This window comes from Sabethes cyaneus, chromosome 2, assembly GCF_943734655.1.
Source record: "Sabethes cyaneus chromosome 2, idSabCyanKW18_F2, whole genome shotgun sequence".
NCBI lineage: Eukaryota > Metazoa > Arthropoda > Insecta > Diptera > Culicidae > Sabethes > Sabethes cyaneus.
In genome coordinates this window covers 245,781,913-245,796,410 of record NC_071354.1, presented here as the reverse complement: position 1 = coordinate 245,796,410, position 14,498 = coordinate 245,781,913, and the positions used below count along the sequence as shown (strand labels likewise).

General features: G+C 47.4%; 1 protein-coding gene across 1 annotated transcript in view; it reads right to left on the bottom strand.

The window, feature by feature from the left end:
• Window positions 1-14,498, bottom strand: part of LOC128733676 (uncharacterized) — a 106,714-nt gene that overhangs the window by 1,547 nt on the left and 90,669 nt on the right. The window contains exons 3-5 of the mRNA XM_053827428.1: window positions 10,908-11,894; window positions 9,793-10,842; window positions 10-370 (exon numbers count right to left, since the gene is read on the bottom strand). Coding sequence (XP_053683403.1) covers window positions 46-370; window positions 9,793-10,842; window positions 10,908-11,524 — 1,992 coding nt within the window. The 5' untranslated portion in view covers window positions 11,525-11,894 and the 3' untranslated portion in view covers window positions 10-45. The remainder of the gene's footprint in view (window positions 1-9; window positions 371-9,792; window positions 10,843-10,907; window positions 11,895-14,498) is intronic.

Genomic DNA, 14,498 nt, shown 5'->3' with positions numbered 1-14,498 from the left:
TTTACTTACATTGGACACACTCGGTCCTACCGGCAAATCCCCTCTCTACAGATAGAGCGTCCCCTGCTGTCGATCGAACTGATGCAGATAGAGCTTCTTCTTGGATTTTTCCGACTTGTGCGGGCGCAGGTCCCACACCAGATTGGAGAGGCTACGCGGCCGGCTGAGGCGACGCGTTTTCTTCTCCGGCAGCTTGGAGTCACCCGAAGTGCGCCCACCGCTGCGGGACGAGTCCAGCGTGCCCTCCCGGCCGGCGCTGGCCGACTTCGATAGTATGTGGTTTTTCTCCTGCGTTCCCTTGGGCGAGGGCGAGATCGGCGTTGGCGGGTGGGACTCCTGCGCCAGTTGCAGCGAACTGAGGCTTTTGTACCTGTTGCAAAAAGGAAAGAATACGGTAGTTAGATAGGGTATGTTAATCTATAGTAGACATTCTACAGCTCTACAGCATTTTGTAGCTTGCATTTCCTATTTCTTAAGAATATATGATATGAAGCAGAATACTAAACATAATACACATCTTAGTTTATAAAACTTTTGCTGCATTTAATTACTAATACCTTAAATCCACATTTTCAACAAATGACGGGTAAAAATGCAAAAAAAGTCGCCATTAGTGAACCCTCTCATGCAAAATACACTGGAATTCCTGGACCCGGTTATCATCCTGTTGTAAACCTCAATGGTTCACAGAAATGATAACGAACATTCTAAACTGTTTGAAAAATATTTCAATATATTGAAAAATATGTAAAAAATGGTGTTATGTTAACGATCAACGAAAGGAGTCTGATCTTCATACATCCTTGTATTACAGAGACATAGAGGCGTCGACAATAGATCAAATAGCATCGCTCTTTCGAGAACAGTTCAGCAGTGTTTTCTTGGATGATCCAGCCTGCCCGCTTGTTATCACAGAAACAGCTGCGAATGTGTCGTCCTTACCTGGCGTTGGTCACCATTACTCGATCACAAGTGATATCGTTATAGCAGCAGCAAAACGTTTGAAATTTTGTTCGAATGCCGGCCCCGATGGAATCCAGCCATTATGCTAATGAACTGCATCAATGCTATTGCATCTCCACTTGCATCAATATTTGACTGCTCATTGGCCACTCTTGTTTTCCCTAGCTGCTGGAAAAACTCTTACGTTTTTCCGGTTCACAAGAAGGGAAGCGCTCCGTATCCAACTATCGAGGAATTGCCGCTTTGTGTGCCTCTTCGAAGCTTTTTGAACTAATTGGTCTTGAATTTTAACGCAGAAATGCTTGCCATATAGATATCTCGCCAGATCAACATGGTTTCGTCTTAAAGCGATCGACTACCACTACCACTACGACCTTGTGGCATTCACTTTTTTTGTCATTCGCCATATGGAGAAAGGCTCGCAAGTAGACGCCATCTATACTGATTTGTCGGCTGCATGTGACAAAATGGATCACGATATTGCACAGGCTAAATTCGAGAGATTGGGAATTTCTGGTAGCCCACACTCCTGGTTGCGTTCGTAGCTGACTGGACGTTAAGATAGAAGATTTTGTTTCGCCTTCGTTTCCAGTTGGCAAAGGGTGTACATGTGCATTCCATAATCTCTGTTCATTAACTCCTATTCCTACCTCCACGAGGTGCCGGCTGGGGTACGCAACTTCAGTTGTCGTATGCTAACAGGAAAGGGGGCACGGTCTACTCTGGCATACGAGGTGAAAATGCTACTCGAGAAAGAGGAGTTGGATTCCAACTGAGCCCAGGGGCACATGCGGCCCTGATGAAGTAGTAACCGATAAATGAGCGAATAATCGTTACCAGATTCAGAACACGGGTTGGGAACCTTACAGTAATCCTTACAGCTATGCGGCAACAGATGCTACCGACCTGCAGGAGAAAGAGAGTTTTTACAGCCAGCTAAACAGCGTGGTTGAGAAAATCCCGAAGGGAGACATTCAAATCCACATGGGCGACTTCAACGCGAAGATTGGCTCAAATAACGCGGACCTTGAATGCGTCATGGGACGCCATGGCGTAGGAGAGGTGAGCGAAAACGGGGAGCTGTTTACAGAATTCTGTGGTAATAACGACATGGTCATTGGTGGATCGCTCTTCCCCCATAGACCAGTTCATAAAGTCACGTGGATTTCCCGTGACGGCCGAACAGGAAACCAAATCGACCACATCTGCATCAACCGGAAATGGAGAAGGAGCCTTCTTGATGTACGCAACAAACGCAGCGCTGACATTGCATCCGACCATCATCTTGTTATCGCTGAGATACGTCTGCGCGTCGCACGTGTCCAACGACGGGAGGAGAAAGTTGGGTGCCGCTACGACGTTCGCCGATTGGAGAATCCTGAGGTGAAAAGGGCTTTTGTTGAACAACTTGAATCTCGAGCCTCTGAGTTGCCACCTGGTGGAACCGTCGAAGTGCAATGGACCGGCATATAGCCGGGATATAGCCACACGGATCAGGAAGGTCAGGGGTGCCTTTGCAGGTCTGCGAAACATTTGGCGCTCAAACCAGACCACTCTACGTATGAAAACCCAAATCTTTAATTCAAACGTGAAATCCGTACTGCTGTATGCCTGCGAAACGTTGTGCTTCTCAGCGGAGACAACGCAAAAACTGCAGGTATTCATTAACCGGTGCCTGCGATACATTATTCGTGCATGGTGGCCTGATAACTGGATATCCAATGAGGAACTCCATCGTCGGTGTCATCAACGGCCGATAGCCACAGAAATTCGTGAGCGTAGGTGGAAGTGGATCGGACACACCTAGAGGAAAGGAGCGAACGAGGTTTGCAGAGAAGCACTCGACTGGAATCCACAAGGACAGCGTAGAAGAGCCAGACCCAGAGGCTCATGGCGACAGAGCTTAGCCAACGACATCCGGGCTGTAGACGAGAACCTGTCCTGGCGACAGGTAAAAGCCATGGCGGGTAACCGTCAGCAGTGGAGATCTCTGATTTCATCCCTTTGTACCGCCGGACCGGCGGACATGGACACATAAAAATAAATAAAACTTGGTCCGATCTGACTTAACACCGACAAACTAGCGGGGACGCTAAGTTCCTTTAGCAGCTAGTGGTGCTCACGAGGTGCTTCAATCTGGTACGTGTCTGACTCCTCAAGGAGGAAGCGCTATTTCGCAACTGCCTCTGTCTTCGCCGAAGACGTCATCAATGAACCAATGAATCATCAAGGAACCAGAAGAAGGAGCTACGGAACCAAAGGGTGACAACGATCAACTTATTCCACAGTCCTACCGAGAATGAACCTGATTTTGAAAGATTTGGACCGGATGAAACTCTTCGTCGATCGGCTGCAAAAGGTGTGCCAATGAGATCGTCAAGCATAAAGCTCGCCTGGTAGCCCAGGGTTATACGCAAAAGTACTGGGAGAACTTCGAGCTTTGTTAGTGGTGGCATCTCAACGTAACCTGATTCTGGTCGCCTGGTTTTATCGAGAAGGGCAAAGAAGTGTGTTGTGTAGTGTCTGTCTCGGTTTCCTCCGACCGAGCCCTTCGGAATACGGAACAACAACATCCGTTAACGTCTACGTTCAAGATTTCTCTCCTTATGTTTTACCGTTCGTATGACGAATTCTCGCAGCACATGCAAAGCAATTTCAGCTACACTGAAGCAAATAATTTAGTTTCATCATATTTATTTTTTACGTTAATTCATCTATCTTGGCAAGTTCCCTACAGTGTCTGGGTTTCACCGTAGCATTTATGGCCTTAGTAAACCAGCCAGATGCTAAAATCAGCTTCTGCGTAGCGTCTTGCTGCGATTAGGTTTTACGCAGAACGTAACGGATCTCTGGAGATCCAACGACTGGATGAGAAATATGGTATTTCCGTGGAGAGTTACACGGACGCTTTACTTTACGTCGTTTCTGCCCGCCCAGACATAACCGTATGTAGGGGATATGCTCTTCAAGCTCAAAAAGGACTCAACGGTCCAGAGCTCGAATTACAGGCAACTGGTTGAGCAGTCCCTGGGCGAAGCGGGCCAGGTCAAGGCGCTGTCGCAGCGTGTGCTTGTCGAGTGTAAAAACCTCGAAGAGATCACGACGGCAGTTGACCTGAAGGATGCTCTGCGGGATCAGCTTAATGTTGATGTGGCACCCGCAGACATCCGGTTGCGGAAGGCATATGCAAACCGCAACCTTAAACGTCAACAAAATGTTGGCGTCTGACAAAATTAGGGTGGGCTGGTCAGTCTGTACACTTGCGTTGAAACGGCTATCGAACGCTGTTTCAGGTGTATGGCCTTTGGCCATCGGGCAGACAAGTGTAAGGCCCCCGATCGGTCTAAGCTGTGCAGGCGGTGCGGCGAAGATGGCCACTTCGCCAGGGGATGTAGCAATCCCCCCAGGTGCTTGCTCTGCACAGCCGAAGCGGGAAATAAGCATACCACAGGTGGCCCACTGTGTGCTGCTTGTAGGAGGGCTTTGCAACGATAATGGTGCAGGTTATACAGATTAACCTGAATCACTGTGAAACAGCACAGGAGTTGCTTTGGCAAACGGCAGCCGAAACGGGGTGCAATATTGCCATTATCGCGGATCCCTACCGGGTCCCCCGGGGCGGCGCAAACTGGGTAATCCACAAGGGTCGGATGGCAGCGATTGCCGTGATGGATAGATACCCGATCCAGGAGGTGGTTTCGTCCAACCAAGAAGGGTTCGTGATTGTTGTGGTCGATAGCGTCTGCATCTGTAGCTGCTACGCTCCACCTAGGTGGTCGCCGGAGCAGTTTGACCGGGTGCTAGACGTGCTCACCGACGAGCTTACGGGCCGCAAGCCCGTTGTCATTGAAGGAGACTTCAATGCTTGGGCTGTCGAATGGGGTAGCAGGTGCACTACCCCTAGGGGACAAAGCTTGCTAGAAGCTCTGTCCAAGCTAGATGTAAGTCTGGCTAACGTGGGATCCGCTAATATGGGGGTACAAAAATCGATCATCGACATCACCTTCTGCAGCCCAACGTTGCTTGCCAACATGGGCTGGAGGGTGTCAGATGAGTACACGCCTAGCGACCACCAAGCTATACGGTACACGATTGAACGACGGACGCAACGGGTTGAAGTCGTCAGGGAGGAGGTGGAAAGTGAAGTGCTTCGACAAAGACCTGTTCGTTGAAGCACTCAGCGCAGAGAGCATCCGCTCGAACCTGAGTGCTCGTGAGCCGACCAACGTCCTAGTACGGGCATGTGATACCACATGTGTGCCCAGGACGGGGCAGCCAATGAACGGTCGTCGCTCGGTATACTGGTGGAGTGATAGCATTGCCCAGCTCCGCTCCTGGTGCCACAGAGCGAGAAGGCTAGAGCAGAGGGCCCGGACCGATGCAGATGCTGAAGCTCGGGGGGTCGAACTTAGAGCAGCCAGGTTGGCGCTCAAGAAGGAAGTTAGGGGTAGCAAGAAATCATATTTTCAGGAGCTATGCCGCGATGCGGATTCAAACCCCTGGGGCGGCGCATACCAGGTGGTGATGAAAAAGATGAAGGGTACATCCGCGCCGCATGAAACCTGCCCCCAAAAGCTGAAAGTCATCGTGGAAGTTTGGTGGCCTCCGACCCCGTACGGTCAATCGAATGATGTCCTCATTCCGGTCACGAATGAGGAACTCATCGTAATTGCCAGGGGTTTAAAAACGAAGAAAGCGCTCCCGGTCCTGACGGGATTCCGAACGAGGCACTCAAAGTGGCGATCCAAGCATATTCCGATATGTTTGGAGAGACGCTTCAGAATGGAAAGTCCAAAGATTGGTACTGCTGCCAAAGCCGGGAAAACCGCCTGGTGATCCCTCGTCGTACACGCTAATTTGCCTATTGGACACGTTAGGCAAATTGCTAGAGCGGGTAATGCTAAACAGGCTGACGCCTGTGGTGGAAAGTGATGTCGGACTGGCAAGCACGCAGTCTGGCTTCCGTAAGGGGAAATCCACTGTAGACGCCATAAAGTCCGTGGTGGAGAGGGCCGAGAAGCCGATGAAACGGAAAAGACGACAGGCGACAGGTATTGTGCCATAGTCACAATCGATGTCAAAAACGCCTTTAAAAGCACTAACTGGGGTGCAACCGCGTTAGCGCTGCATAGGATGAGGGTACCGGACCATCTATGCACTATGCAGGTTGCTTGAAAGTTACTTCGAGAACTGGACGCTAGTGTACGACACGGCGAACGACACGGTGTACGACAAAGTGACAGCGGGTGTTCCACAGGGTTCGATTCTCGGCCCCACGCACTGGAATGCCATGTAAGGGTAAACGGGGTAACAACGCCCGCCGGGGTAAAACCGCCCACCATGGTTTTACAGGGCCTTGCTCAAATTGGTGTTAAATGTTGATGACAGTCATATTACTGAATGCGTACGCAATATTTTACAATACCTTGTACAGCAATATCGTATAAACTACCGGAGAAATAAATAAAAATAGATTTTTCGTTATAATCGTTTCGTTTTTTATAACTTTGTTCCCGCAGAACTTAGGGTTTATTATATTCAAAACGTTAAAACTTTCAGTAAATCCAACCCACATCGCTTCTCTGATCCTGTCTTCATCCGACAGTACCTAAATTAGGTAACTGTTCATGCAATTTTGTTGAAATAAATAGTGAAATGTGTATATCGGTCATTTGGGGGTAAAACCGCCCACAATGAACGGCGCAAGACCGTCGTGTATAATGCTAGTGCGATAAGGAGATTTTTTAAATAATTGCATAGTTTGGACCAAAGAATCTCAGATTTACATAAAACAATATAAATGTGCTTAGTTTATAGCTGGTGGACTGTTTGGAAAAATCTAAATCGCAAATTTTCCCTGCGGGCGCTATGGACATTTTCTTGTTTTCTCGGATATAGCTTTTTTAATAATTCCTCCCTCTTGGAACAAATAACATGGAATAAACATATTTTTTATGAAAATATAGCAAATTATCTTAGCAAAGGAAAAGTAATATGTATCTGCTCTATCAATCAGAACAATTTGAAATGTCAAAAAATGACCTACCGGATCAATTGCAGGAACTTTAATACTCATAGTGTTATATTTTATCTTAGATCCTCTCTAGTCCTTAAAGATTGACTCCAGGATGCCTAACCCGATCCATCTTGTTGTCTAAGGAAACTACACGGTATCAATTTCAAGACTGCTGGTACCTATATTACTGATATTCTTCCAATACGAGTGGTTGCCGGACACTCTTTCGAACTTGCGAATCTCGGGGAACTATGTATTGTTTGATAGCAAACTGATTCAATTTGTTTAAATTAGATAAATTCATGAATCCAATGCCACCAGTTTCATTAAAATCGGTTGAATATTGTTAAAGTTATACGCTATGGCGGTTTTACCCCGTTAGTGGGCGTGTTTCACCCCGCATGGAAAAAATACTCTATTTTTTGGACGTGTTTCCAAATCGCAATAAAAAATAGAAAATCATTACAGATATTTATGTTTTTATTTTTTGTATGTAGGTAATAGATCAATTGTTCATTTAAAGCAGATAAATTAGAAATTGAGCTACAACTTTTTTTTATACAGGTGGTTTTGCTTAAGCGGGCGGTCTTGCCCCGCTTACCCTTACGATGGGGTGCTGAGGCTCGAACTACCCACTGGGGTCGAGATCACTGGCTTCGCCGATGATATCGTCCTCACAGTGGTAGGCGAGTTTCTAGAGGAGGTGGAAATGCTGGCATCGGACGCCATTAGCATAATAGAGGGTTGGATGGCAGACGCCTGATGGCCAGCGTTGCCATGTCGGTGCTACGGTACGGTGCACCGGCATGGGCCCCGGCTTTGGAGAGTAAGTGCAATCAGGCATGCCGGAACAAGGTGTTCAGGCTGTTGGCATTGCGCGTTGCGTGCGGCTACCGTACCATATCGTTGGATGTGATTGGGGTTATTGCAGCCATGATTCCCATATGCATACTTCTAGGTGAAGACATCGAGTGCCATAGGCAGAGGAACGTCAGGGGCGCTAGGGACAGAGTTAGGCTGGACTCTATTAGGCGTTGGCAGGCTAAAACCCATAGGCTGATCCAGAACATATCGTCCTGGATCGGTAGAGGACATGGTGAGATAAACTTTTTCCTTACCCAGTTTCTGTCGGGACATGGATGCTTTAAGAAGTATCTACATACGCGTGGGCGGGTAGGCTCACCCTTTTGCCCCGTTTGCACGGTAGCCGAGGAAACGGCGGAGCATGTGATGTTTCACTGCCCGCGTTTCACGACCACTCGGCGGGTGATGCGTGCGGTCGTTGGGGAAGACACCAACGCCGACAACATTGTGCAGAGAATGCGCGCTGAGCAGCGCGCATGGGGTGCCGTCGATAGGGCAGCAACGGAGGTGATAACGGAGTTGCAACGGCTAGAACGTTTGCAACGACAGGGCCTGTCATAGCTTAGCTAGGGTCAGTAATGGGCTGATTGGGCAGCCCAGGCCCTAGGTAAAGGGTAGTGGCGGCATGAAGTGGCAAGGGGGTTGTGTGAACCCACATACGCAACGGATAAGTCGGAGTGCTTAGGCACGTCCTCTCTCCTGAAGTAAAACCTAACGGTAGTTAGGTTCAGGCACGGGTAGCAGGAGAGTTTTTAGAAGGTAGGCGCTTGTTGGCACCTTGTGAATCCTATTCGGTACCATGAAGGTGCTGTCTATGAAGATTTTCTCCCTGCATAAACAATACAAAAAAAAAGACCTGCTGTGGGAGATTATGCACGAGCACGAATTTCCAAACAAAAGGATGTACCTGATCAAAGCTACATTGGATCGATTGATGGGTTTCGTGCGCATGTCGGGGACACTTTCGAGTCGTTTCGAGACGCTACGAGAGTTGAGACAAGGTGACGGCTTATCCTGCATGCTATTCAACATCACTTTTGAGAAGGTGATTCGACAAGCGGGCATCGAAAGAAGATTTCACGATGTTCACTAAAAATAGTCAGTTCCTAAGCTTCGCGGTTGATTTGGATAATATCGTCAGGAATTTTGCGACGGCGGAGGCAATCTATGGCAGATTGAAAGTGAAATCTAGAAGGATTGGGCTGAAAATAAATGCATTAAAGACCAAATAAATGGAGGAAAGAGGCTCAAAGGAGACAAAGGCGTCCTTTTCACGGACAATAACCGAAATGAAAGTGGCAGCTGAGTTCGTGTATTTGAGCGTGATCGCGGACAACAACAGTAGTAAGTAAGGAGGTCCAGCGGCGCATTCAAGTGGCAAATCGGACCAACTTTGCCCTTCACAAAACACTATGATCAAGAAGCATACGCCGCCGTACGAAGCTGACAATATACACATTCCTTATTAGATCGGTAATTCTTTATGTCTTCAAGCTGTGACGCTGCTTCCGAAGGACATACGCGCCCTTGCCGGACGACAGGGCGATGAAAACGGTTCTCTTCAACTATCATACTGACATCACCAAAAGCCTCGACCAAGTCGAAAGTGATGCGTCTTCTGAGACGACTGGGAAATTGGCGACGGATGCCTCAAGATCGAGTTAAGTGGAGACGACAGCTTGAAACAGCACGAGCCACCCTGGCTCTAGGCTGCTGACGACGACAACGACGAATATTCCAAACAAATTGACTCATATTGTGGATAAAAGTATGTATCGAAGTTATGAGTGTCGTAACGAAAATCATCAGTCTTGTGAAACACTTTCTGATTTTATTCCTTTCCGACGACATTATGCCAGAAATCCCAATATTTATCTATTTATCCCAACATTCCTGTCACAACATAAAACCCTCGAAAATCACCCACTCCATTCCGAGCAAAAACTTACCTAATATGAAACAGTGGACTCTGCGGTTCCAACATAATCTCCTTCGGGGTTCCGGTGATGGCTAGCGATGCATGTCCGGTGGCTTGGCCGCCCAGCGGGCTGACCGCTCCGGACGTGGGACTTTTCTGGTGCCCTCCGAGGTTGTTCTTGAAGTACAACTTCGGCAGCGTTGGCCGTTGCCGCTTTTCCGGTAACTTTTTGCCGGGAATGGTTTCGATCGGCGGTGGAATCGGTTTGTGTTCCTCCTTGTGGACGATGATGTGGTTGTTGTTGGCGGCGTTGGCGGCTGCTGCTGCTGCTGCCGCAGCCGTTGCGGAGCTGTGCTTCGTCGACTCCAGACTGTTGCCGTTCATGATGCTGCTGCTGTTGGTGTGCTTGATGATGTTGGAATAATTACCGGTGTCGTAGTGACTGTAATTGTTGTTGATGTTGTTGGCGGAGAATTTGATATTTTCGACTGTTTTGAGGTTATGCTGGTGAGTGGGGACTGGTGTGAAAGCCGGCGACGAAACCGGTTCCACAATCGCTTCGAACTTGTTGAGGTTCTTCGGTAACGGCGCTAGGCCACGAACGTAGTCATAGATCTGATCGATTTCGTCATATTCATCGGCAATCGAACCATTCTGACTACCTCCACCGAGCGACGGGGAAAACCGATTCGAATCACAGCTGTTGCTTTTCTTCAGTACGTATCCGTTGGCGGTTAGTCCGGAAATGCTAGACGTTACTTTCCGATTGGCTGACTGTTTTGCTGTTTCCTTCTTATCCTTTTCGCCCAGTTTTAAGTCGATGATTTGCAACCGATCACGGGCATCCACCAGCAGACGTTGCGCTTTGTCCAGGAAGCGGGAAAATTCAATGAAATGATCCAACTGATCCATGTTCTTTGCTCTCTGAATTTTTATCTTGGCATTTAACGGTACCGATATCAGATCCATATCTTTCTGCAATGGTAGGGCAAATATCCGATCCACTTCGACACAGCCCAGTAGACGTAGTTCCGGTATGAACGGCTGTTTCATCCCTTTGGGGGCCGTTCCGTGGACTAACCTAAAATTAGTATGAAATTATTAGGAAATACCAAACTAATGAAATAACCCTTTACTAAAACGTACCTAACAGTTACTGGCATTCGTTTCTGTAACAGATTGCTGACTGAATGTACACCGCTAATACTATCCTCTTTAGCAATAGGTGAAAATTTGGCTTTGGCTTCTAATGGCAAACTAACGATTTCGTCCTTGGACGTCTTGCACTGCAGATACTTGCCGTTGTCTGAGATCGTCGTGAGAATTTCGCCCGCGTGTAGCGACTTACTGTTGTGGTTGCAGCGAACGGTTTCACGCACCAGCACACGGAAGTTCCGTCGCTTCGACAGCTCCAGGACGCTTTCGATGCAACGTGTCGACCGGCCATCCTCGCTGAGCAGCTCGAAGAATCCCGGATAGGTTTCGGGGATCAACACTTTCGGTCCGACATTTGTACTTTTCCGTCCTTCCTTGATTTTTACCGGTTGCGCTAGAATCTGATACTTCTTACCGGCATTGAGAAATAATGCAGTGCTCTGAAGCGACGGATTCGACAGTGTCGGTACGCCCAGGTTATAGTACTGGCCCTTTACGATTTTGCCGACCGCCGGCAGATCCGTTTTGGCGAAATCCTTCAGATAGACCGGCTGGGAATCGCCAAAACGAGATGCCGCCAGAATGATTTGGCCATCCGTTGCGGCCATTGCCGTGGATGAGGAGGAAGTGTTGGCGCCGTCCGGGGAATGTTGGGTCGATACGAAGAGCGGGTTCCGGTCCTGATGGTGAACAACTTGCGTCGTCCGGCGACGGATGCGGAGGAAATAGTTTGCAATCTGTTGGCTGAAGCTCGCCGTTTGTGGCACTATCACATCTTCGATCGTTTTGGGGGGCGGTGGCGAGGGAGGCGGCAAACGCGTAAGATCCGTAACTGTCTGGCGCTGCGACACGATGAACGAGCGACTACCAGTACGTCCGGATGCCGGAGGCCGGGGAAGGTGAATGTTGACCGCGTAATGGTGGCGATTTCCCTGCGCCGGCTCAATCGTGGCGGTTGGCAACTTATGCTTGCATTATCTGAAAAGGAGAAAATTAGGGTACAATTTAGTAAGTTAATTAAATAGGCTGAAAAATCTAAAATCGAAAAAAAAACCCACTTAAAAACAGTTGTAATAACCGACCTACTCCACTGGTGCTTCGCACCCAAACTGCTGTTATGATTCATTTCACACGTGCAGATTAAAAAAAGTTGGGTTCAAAAAACTGTAAAGCGAAGAATAACACAAACGCTTTCCACAGACGCCCAATCAATCTGTGCAAGAAGTGCATATCGCAATACCTCACCCGCCCCGAGGGCCCATCGCCGATCCAATGCTAATCAACCATCGCTCATTTGCCTCTCCGGCTCTGGCTCTGCTGGCTATGCTTCTAGCAGCCCAGCGGTGGATCGCGCGATTTCTTGGTCGATTTGCATCCGGCGGACGGCGCGCACGGCGGAAGCCACGTTTAAGTTGGTAATCAATTTTGAGTGAAAACAGAATTAATCACTCACCACTTCAATGCCCGCCCACCAGCACGCGGACCAGCCCCCGTCAATCGCGCCCCACGGGTCGGCTGACGGATGAGACTGATGGTTGTGGTTGCCACAACTGTTGCCGAAGGCAGTTCGTAAACCCAATCTCGTCTGTCTGCTGGCTGGGTCTGGGTTAGCGCTGCCAGGTTCTGATAGTGGCAGATTCTAGGCCTATCGGTTGTGTGGCAAGCTCGCTAGATAGAAGGCTGAGTCCACAGATCTGCACAGGCTCAGCGAGTGCAATCACATGAAAGCACACAGCCTGTGAAGTGTAGGCAATTAATTTTTAATTACAGTCAATTAATACGATAGAATGATTAGATTATAGACCGTGCCGGGGGAGTGACGGTACATGTCCTTTGGAGGAAAGTGAACAGAACAACGGTGATTTAATTAGACGGAACGGTGTGTGAGTGTGTGTGCTATTTGGGGGAGAGTCAATTGATAATTTTCAGCTACGACGACGTAGGGTTCGTTTGGGAGTTGAACAATTTTTTAATTAGTTTTCATTGATTGACGGTTTATCGTTTTTATTTTTTTTGCACCGGTATAAATATCGAAATTGCTTCCAATTAACGGACAGTTTTCCATTTTCATTTCATTCATTCAACCTTTTGAATATTGAGCATAGCAGATTAGCTACAATGGATTACACGAATTTCACAAGTCGAGTTGAGTTGAGTCTATTTTGGGAAAAATCGTCAAAAAATAATATCACTTAAATGTACTATTATTACAGGCAATTTGTTCACAAGTGAATTAAAATTTGTTGGAAAACTTAGAACAATTACCGAAGTTACTTATTCTTACGCGTTTATTTGTGCTTGAATAAGCAAGAATTAACGCATAAGAGTCACAGCATGCCTTGATCCACCAGCGTTGCCGGTGACTTGGCAGTGTTTTCAAGACCACGTGTCGTTGTTGTTTTCATAATTTAACTGTTTAAAACGTCTGTGATATATTATCTTAAATTTCACGGGAGTAAAAATAGTTCCGAGGATGAATTTTCAGTTTCCAGTAATGATGAAAAGCTTGCATCATTTAGAATTGGAACAAACTTTTGCTCATATTGAGGCACTTTAGGTGGACGGATTTAGAAGTTCTTGGAGACCACGTGTCGGAAATTTTGTTGTTGAAACATTGACCGACGATTCGGAAGCCTCAAGCTAACCATCGCAGTGGAACTGTCGACCGGATGCAGCGTGGTAAGATTTTGAAGAACATCAAGAGGAATCCCAATCTGTCGGACCGTGATTTGGCCAGAAAATTCGGTGCGGTCCATAGTACCGTGAAGAGAATTCGACTCCGGGAAGGAATTAGGTCGTATCGAGCTAGCAAACAGCCAAATCGAACCACAAAACAGAATAGTGTGGCCAAAACCCGTGCTCGAAAACTATACGGGTACTAACCAAGTTCGACGGGTGTCTAGGGATGAACGATGAAACCTAGGCTGACTTCGGGCAAATACCACACGGAAAGAAATTTGATTCCGATGCCATGAATGAAATTATAAAATCATGAAATGTGAGTTCATGTCAAATCATGACTGAACTGCCATATCAGACAGCACAAAATCATGAATAATAGTTCATGATTTTGCGTTGTGTTGTACTGCAAGAAGCTCGTGATATCATGATTTTTATTCATGGTGTATTTTCATAAATCATGAGCTAGAAACCGGGAATCATGAGTCATTTTGCTCGTTTTGGAGATCAAATTTCTACCCGTGCAGGTCAAAAATTTTACTTGGCAACGGCTCGAGGGGATGATCCAAGCGAATTGAAATTTGTTTTTGCCGACAAATTTGCACGAAAATTTATGATTTGGCAGGACATTAGCAGCTGTGGCAGAAAAACGAAAGTTTTCATTACAAATAAAACAATGACGTCGGAACTGTACCAAAAGGAGTGTTTTGCCGTTCAGTCCACCATCCCGTGATGTTTTGGCCAAATTTGGCAAGCTGTCAATACAGCAAAGTCGTTCAAGAATGGTATGCAGAGAAAGGGGTCCGGTTTGTTCCGAAAGACCTTAACCCACCCAATTCCGCCATATTGAGAAATACTGGACAATCATGAAGAGGAGACTCAAGGCAAAGGGAAAAGTTGTCA